The sequence below is a fragment of the Nicotiana tabacum genome, chromosome 3, assembly GCF_000715075.1.
Source record: "Nicotiana tabacum cultivar K326 chromosome 3, ASM71507v2, whole genome shotgun sequence".
In the NCBI taxonomy this organism is placed as follows: Eukaryota; Viridiplantae; Streptophyta; class Magnoliopsida; order Solanales; family Solanaceae; genus Nicotiana; species Nicotiana tabacum.
The window spans coordinates 90,906,923-90,915,404 of NC_134082.1; the positions used below are offsets into that span (position 1 = coordinate 90,906,923).

The 8,482-nt window shown below is 39.1% G+C and overlaps 1 protein-coding gene across 1 annotated transcript; it reads left to right on the forward strand.

The window, feature by feature from the left end:
* Positions 1-1,087: 1,087 nt before the first annotated feature.
* On the forward strand, positions 1,088-5,330 carry LOC107802443 (uncharacterized). Its single transcript, XM_016625952.2, has 2 exons — positions 1,088-4,034; positions 4,121-5,330. The coding sequence occupies exon 2, from the start codon at positions 4,142-4,144 to the stop codon at positions 4,919-4,921; it is 780 nt and encodes a 259-aa protein (XP_016481438.1). The 5' UTR covers positions 1,088-4,034; positions 4,121-4,141; the 3' UTR covers positions 4,922-5,330.
* The last annotated feature ends 3,152 nt before the right edge of the window (positions 5,331-8,482 follow it).

The window sequence follows — 8,482 nt, forward strand, 5'->3', positions numbered from 1 at the left end:
AATCTGCATCTCAAATACAAATACATTTAACTGTTGTAAAGTTTAATTTACGTGATTTTATCCCCTCTTTGTTCCTTGTTGATTATTGTGTTATCCATGTGTAGACAATAAATTTGGGTCGAGAAAATAAAATCAAGATCGAAAAAATATCGCAACAGTCGTAGTATTTTATTTTGAATATTTGAGTGTTACAATCTCTATGATTCCTTTGATTCTACTTTTCTAGTATAAATTCAAGGGCATTTGAGTTTGATCTTGAATATGTATTTGTTGCCTCGAACGATGATCTTGTTCTTGAGCTTGAACTTTATTACTTGAACTTGACCTTGATTTGTTCTTCGTTCTTGAACTTGCACTTGATTTTTTTGAACTTGAAGCCTGAAACTTGTGGAGGAATTTGCAGCGTTTAATCCACGAGCTCTTTCTTACTTCTTGTTATAACTTCTGGTCTCTTTTCTGAGTTATGAAGACCCCTATTTATAGTTGTGGAAGGGAAGAGTTGTGATAAGAACAAACTCTTTCCGACCAATCAAATTGAAGTGTGACATGGTTGCATTTGATTGGCCAGAACATGTCACTTGCACACGTGGCGCGATTTCATTGGCCTTTTAGCGCGATTGGACATGCCTTGTCATTTTGACACGTGGCATGGTCCTATTGGCTCTTCCGCTTGACTTGGCGCGCCATGTCATTTGACACGTGACACCAAACTGGGCCTCTAGGAAGATGACATCTTGGGCTTAATGAAGTGGGCTCATCACTTTAGCCCAATTAAATGGGCTAGCCCAATGGATTAAGACTTATTTATTTAATCCATATATATTGGACTTATATAACTAATTCAATTATATTAGCCCAATAATATTTATTTGGACTAGCATATTAAAATATAGTCCATATTATTTTATCGATTTAAATTCGATAAAATTTTAATGCTTACAGTAACTACTAAATATTAGGACTAATTAATTACATAAAATTTTAAATAAAGAAAGATTTTGATATGCAATTTTTTTTATTGATTTCAAAGTCCTAAAATTTAGGAAAATAATAAAATAACTATTTTGTCTAAAGGAAGCCACGTAAATTGAATTGAATTTGCATTTGGATTGTCAAATGGAAATTGAGTTTGGGTTAAATTTGGATTGGCTTACACGTTGACAACGAATTGGTAAGGACTCCAATTGACATCTTATTGTTTTGCAAGGATTCCATCCCACACCAACTCTAATTAGAGTAACTGTCGCCGCCTCAACAGTCCATGTCCTTTTCCAAGACCAATTGTCGCAAAGTCCCACATCGAGAAATCACTATTTGACAGCCACCTTTGTTATCTATATAAACCCCTACGTCGTATTTGTTTAGCATCAATTCGCATTATTTGCAAGCCATATTGAGTCTAGTTTTGCGGATTCGGAAGCATTAACACTAAGGTAATTTCTTCTTCTTTTCTTGTATTTTTCTTCTTTTGTCATTTTTTTTGTAGGTCGAACAAGAAAGATATGTTCTATTTTTCTTCTTTTGTCATTTTTTTTGTAGGTCGAACAATAAGATATGTTCTATTTTTCTTCTTTTGTCATTTTTTTTGTAGGTCGAACAAGAAAGATATGTTCTTGTTCAATAAGATGATCCACGCATGAAGAAGATAATCTTGGGGTGTGAGGGGATGAGTATTCATCCTTGCCCGATTCTTGGAGAGATTACTCTCAATGTGACCCAATTCTTGGAGAGATTACTCTCAAAATGGCCCGATTCTTGAAGAGATTACTCTCAATGTGACCCGATTCTTGGAGAGATTACTCTCAAAATTGCTCGATTCTTGGAGAGATTACTCTCAATGTGGCCCAATTCTTGGAGATATTACTCTCAAAATGGCCCGATTCTTGGAGAGCATTTCATCCATTTAGACCTTTGTACCCATTCTAATATTCTTGATTCGGACTTTGATGACCCCTCTTTTCTTTTTCTTTTTTTTAGCACGAAGAGATGACAAATTTCAGGGACTATACCTTACCTTCCTCAAAACTTAGATATCTCATCATCGAGACTGAAGATGGCATAGAACAAACCAAGCTTTTGGTTCACACCTTACAAGCCGACCGATATGCAGCCCCATGGCCTCCTCTAAGGAACTCCTTTCATGTAGAGAACTGGACCTTGGAACACAAATCGATTTCTAATCCATTATCCAAGATGTGGTCTCTCCAAGCGCCAATCCATCGCCATGTAAATATTGCTAGCACCCTTCCAAACTTAGGAAGTCACATAATTCAAGGCGAAGTACATTGGGAAAACACAACAACAATCGAGGGCGATTATTATCATATCCCAAGATATTGGGAATGGGCTGAAGACGTACTTGGTGGAAGCCAACAAACTCTGAGTACAACAAAGATTTATGATGCTGTCTATGCCTCACTTTTCATTTATGATCGAAACTCGAACATTTGCAAGCATTTTGTGAGGCTTGGTGCCCCAAGACGAACACACTTCTTACATCAGCTGGGGAGCTATCTATATCTCTTTGGGACTTACATATCCTTGGGGGTTTGCCCATTGCGGGTTCTCCGTATGAAGAAGTGGTACCTGAGACAAGAGAACTCATCGGTTTGAATGAAAAACAAGTCAGATTTATTCCTCGATCTTGTGAGTATTTATTTGCCGCATTTTATCATCTTAAGGAGGGTACGGGTGCTACCCAAAAGGTCTCCTTCATCAAGTGGGCAAGTTTTTGGTATAAAAAAACTTTAATATATAGGCCTGCCCTGTTGAGAAAGGAAAAGAAATCTGCATGCCTAAAGTCAACACATAATCCTAACAGAGTTATTCCCGAGACGACGAGGTTGTCGAGTGATCAAGAAACTATATTCTCTAAGCTTAGGGTGAGGTCTGACAAGAAAGATGAGACATATGTAGCGACATTCTTATCAATTTGGCTATGTGCCTTTGTGTTCCCCAAGGTAGAAAACTCCATTCGTCCTGAGACTTTTAAGATGGCAAGCATGATGGCATGCGGGTGACAGATTAGCCTTGCAGTCCCAGTTTTAGCGAGTATTTATCATGGTTTGAATAAGATTTCGCGTTCTTCCCAACTCGATCAGGTCAAAGTTTCTTTTCCCATTCATTATGTTTATGGCCGGCTTACACATTACTTCAAAACCCACTATCCACTTGCTAAGGGTCCGTATGTCCCTTTGATGGTGACATACTCAGGAGAAGGGGCTGCAAGGTACTTTGGCGAGAAGGATGGAAGAAAACGCATCCACAATGGGGAGGATATAGTTTGGGCACCAACAATGTTAACCAATTCCCGTCCTTATTATTACGTGGATAACGATGCCCCTCAAGATTTGGAATCAAATTACTTCATGAGCTTACGTTTTAATTACCTTCCTTTGAGGTATGGTAACTCATTCATCATCGAGCCATATAACCCGCATCAGTTTGGTCGTCAATTTGGATTTTACGAGAACATCCCCAACTTTTTAGAGAACGATATCCGCGACACCTCTCTAGATTAAGGAATCAGATTTTGGAGGATTTGCACATTGTATCGATCTATGTCACGTGCGATTTTTCCCCCAGCGGGAGATCCTATGGAGAAGCCTTTCTCCACTAATTATATGTCTTGGTAGGAGAAAGCGCATGGGAAGTTTCTCGAGAATAACTTACAAGCTTTGGTAGACAATGTTGGGCTAAAGTCTACAACTCCTTTAGGAGGTGAAGATCAAGGTGTTAGAAAGACGCTTGCAAAAGTTAAAAAAATATCAACTCCAATCCCAAAAGTAGTTATACAACCTAAAAAAAGGAAGCTTAAATCCTCAAAGGCAGCTTTGAAAGAAGTGGTGTGCACTTCAACAGCTATACAGACACACCCTCTAGTTCTTCCATTTAACACGCGTGTTTCTCAAGACATAAACCAGAGTACCAATGAAGATCAAAATTGGAAAAGGAAACGACCTAACCCAATAGAGATCGTAGAGGTTCAAAGTGTTGATAGTCCCTCAAAAACGCATACAACTTGTAACAAAGAGGTAAAATACAATCGCCTCGCTCATTCCTTTTTTTAGGAGTAGCTTCACTATAAGTTACTTACTTTCTTTGCCTTTTCTTTATGCAGGTAAACACTATTGGGCAGCCGATGGTATCCCCATGCGACAAGCCGCAAGTGAGTGATGAATCTATTGGAGGGCCTACGTGTAAAGTGAAGTCATCGTCAATGGCGTCATCTCTTCCTCATGACGAATCCCTAAAAAGAAAAACTCCAAATGAGATAACTCGCATTTTACCAATGACAAATACGGCGGTATCTATATTTGAAGGAAAACGCATTGTTTTCAATCGCAAGAAGGAATTCATTTTGGGACTTTGGGAGGATATTTGCAATAGGCTCTCCAAAACTTGTCTGGAATTGCTCTCATCTTATAGGGAGCAAATCATTGAGATTTTTGAGGATATAAAGAAGATGAATATTCTGGATTTTTCTCCATTAGAAGATTTACTGAATTCTCTTTTTGAACTTGCCGCATCATATGACCAAGAGCGATCCAATATGGCTGATAAGACGAGTGAAGATGAGAAGCTAGAGCTGATTTCCAAAGCTAAAGAGCGTCTCGAATCGTTCAAACTTGAAGCAAGTGAGAAAGTCAAGAAAGTTTCCTCTAGTGAAAAGAAATTGAAGAGAGTCGTGAAGAAGTTGCATACATTACAACAAGAGAGGGAGAACCTCGAAGGTGTTATAGAAGTGACTCAAAAGGAGGTTGAAGAGATTCAGAAAAATATTTCAACTGCCGAGACTGAGGTCTCTTCATATGACAACATGAATTTATTGACTGTTGATGATTCGGCCAATTTGGAGGAGAAGAAGAACTTGGAGACTAGCTGTCAAGAACTGATCAACTACAAATTTTGTTTAGATTAGGCTGTTAGCATTATCTCCCCTTTTAATTTTTATATTAGGTTGACCTAGTGGATATTATTTCATCTTAGATAAGATTGTTTCTCGTTTGCTTTACATTACCCGACATTTATCTTAGTTGCATAATTTTTTACTTTACGCACTTGTAACGAAAGATTCATATCTTGTCGTGGGAGAGTCCAAATAATGAACTATTTGATTTTTCGAAAATTAGATTTCAATATCTAAAATATATCCAAAATTCAGAATCAAGCACTTTCAGAATCGCCCCAGATAATATTTTGGGACCAACTTTAGATCCCACCACGTTGAAAATTTCAGATTTGCGCAGTCTCACCAAAAAATTCATATCTCGGTGTAAAAATATCAAAATTGCAAACCGTTTGATTTCAAGAAAACTCGACTTCAAGATCTAGAGCATATCCAAAATTCTAAATCAAACAATTTCAGAATCGTCCCAAATAATATTTTGAAGCCAACTTTATATTGCACCTCGCTATCAATTCCAGATTTGCCCAGTCTCACTAAAAAAATCATATCTTGGTGTAGGAACGTTGAAATTATAAACCGTTTGATTTCTTGAAAACTAGGCTTCAAAATCTAGAACATATCCAAAATTCTCAATCAAATAACTTCAGAATCGTCCCAGATAATATTTTGAAATCAACTTTAGGTTCCACCACGTTGAAAATTTCAGATTTGCGCGACTTCGCCAAAAGTTTTGTATCTTGAAGTAGGAACGTTGAAATCATGAACCGTTTGATCTAATGGAAACTTAACTTCCAAATATATAACATATCCAAAATTCAAGATTTAATGCCTTACGGATACATTCAGATAATATTTCAAAGTCAAGACTAAATTCTGATACACCGACAATTTCAGATTTGCGCGACTTCACCAAATATTTTGTATCTTGATATGGAAGCCTCGAGATCGGAAGACGCCTTACTTGACATAAATCGAAATTTAAGAGCCATATTCTCACAACTATCTTGGGGTTCAAATCTCACTGAATTTGAAACGTTGCGCCAAGCAATCATTTCCTTATACTTGTGTTTCCTTTTGACGCCTCGCTTTTCTTCCCCTTTTTTTTTAGGCAGATGGCGGACTTGGAGACCAACAAACTTGAAGGTTTGGCGAACCTGAAGACATAGAGAATCTCTGGACTTCAATGCAAATATTTGACATCCTTCTAAAATTGGCCCATTGAAGATATCAATTTACCAAGGAGGGTTGCCACCTTTAAATCAAATGAGATCAAAGTTCAACAGAAGAATGACATTTTAGCTTGATTTTGCATTCCTCCATACTTCACTCGAACAACAATTGGGGCAATATGTATCTTTTGAACTTATACGACTAAACTTAATAATGAAACTCTAAGTTGCCTACGTACCTCAGTGAAGAGGATCAAGTCATACCGTAGTTCAGACTGAGTAGATATGCCTAGGCCACCTCTTTCGAGATTTTCAACCTAGCGGAGTTTTTTTTGGGTCGTACACAGTTTATACTCTTGCGGGCTAGGAGTGTAGCAACATGTAGTTTAGGCTCGTGCGTCAAGGAGCGTGGCGACTTCAAGGATAATACTTCTTCAAAAACTTGCCATTGATAGGGCCGATCCCCATACCATCTGCATCAACCAGCTTGTAAGCCCCACTTGAGTAAGCTTCTTGTACGACATATGGCCCATCCCATTTTGAAGTGAACTTCCCTACAGGTTTATGTGAAGTAATTATGGGTCTTCGTACGGCAAGGACTTGATCTCCTACTTGAAAGGATCTCAGACAAACTCTTTTATTGAAGGCGCGAGACAATCGAGCTTGATAACATTCAAGACTCTGTTGAGCTTCCAATCTCTTTTCATCAAGAGCTTCCAACTCTGCTAATCGAAGTCGAGCATTTTCTTCATCAGTGATCCCTTCTTGAATAGCCAGTCGTAACGAAGGTATTTGACGCTCATGTGGCAAGACGGCTTCGACTCCATAAACGAGTGAATAAGGAGTCGCATGTGTTGGCGTGCGATGAGTCGTTCTATATGCCCATAGAGCTTCTTCCATACGGTCATTCCAATCTCGTTTGGATTTGGAGACAACTTTCTTTAACAAGTTGCATAGAGTCTTGTTGAATGCCTCAGCTAGACCATTGGCGGCAACATTGTACATCAAAGAGTTACGTTGCTTGAATCCAAAGAGATCACAAATCCTGTTCATCAACCTATTATCGAATGGTTTTCCATTATCCATTATTATGTAACGAGGAATGCCAACGCGATAAATAATGTTTACTCGGATGAAACTTGCAACATTTTCCTTTTTTACTTCCTTAAGAGCAACAGCTTCAACCCATTTTGAGAAGTAGTCAGTTGCAGCCAAGATGTATAGGTGCCCACCAGAGGACTTTGGCAGTGGTCCAACAACATCCAATCCCCAAGCGTCAAATGACCAGGATGCAACAGTCGGGTGCAATATTTCAGGAGGTTGATGAATAAAATTCGCATGGAATTGACAAGCCTTGCATCTTAGAGCGTAGTCCAAGCAATCTTTTACCATCGTTGGCCAATAATATCCCATCATTTTTATATGGAAGTGGAGCTTTGGTCCAGACTGGTGTGACCCACATACCCCAGAATGTGCCTCTTGCAAAACTTGGAGAGCTTCTTCTTCTCCTAGACATCGCAAGAGTACTCCCTCGAACGACCTTCTGTATAGAGTATCCTTATAGTAAAGGAATCGAGGTGCACGACGACGGATTTCAGTCCTTCTCCTCGGATTTTCTGGAAGTATCCCATAGCATAAGTAGTCGATAATGGGTTGTCGCCATTCTTCTTTCTCAACTTCAGAAATAGAAACAAGCTGCTTGAGTTCGTTTTCTTCACCTTCGACCTCATTTGGCGGCATTACTACCCATTTTTGGCAGACGGTAACTTGCGCTTGGTCAGGCAGGGCTAATGATGAAGCTAGAGTAGCTAAAGCATCAGCCTTCTTATTTTCTTTCCTTGGTACATACTGAATAGTCACATCGCTGAGCCACCCCATCAACTTTTTCGCGTAATCATGATATGGGTGTAGTTCAGGCTTCTTGACCTCGTAACTACCTAAAAGCTAATTGACCACTAACTAGGAGTCACCAAAGACTTGCAATTGCTTCATATCAACGGCCATTTCAAGCCCAAGTATTAATGCTTGATATTCAGCAACATTCTTGGAACAGAGTTGTGTCAAGGTGAAAGAGTAGGGCAAGACTTCACCTTGAGGAGTGAAAAATGCTACGCCAGCCCCGGATCCCCCACGATGCATAGCACCATCAAAGTACATCTTCTATGGGGGTTGAACTTCAACGACCATTGCGTCCTCATCAGGTAGTTCATCAGTTAGCTCCCAGTCATCAGGTATCGGATGATCTGCCAAGAAGTCTGCCAATGCTTGTCCTTTTACAGCCTTTTGAGGGATGTACAAAATCTCAAATTGTTGAAATTGGAGGTACCATCTCGCTAGTCGATCACTAAGAACAGGTTTTGACATCACAAACTTGATGGGATTTGCTTTAGAAACAAGACGGACA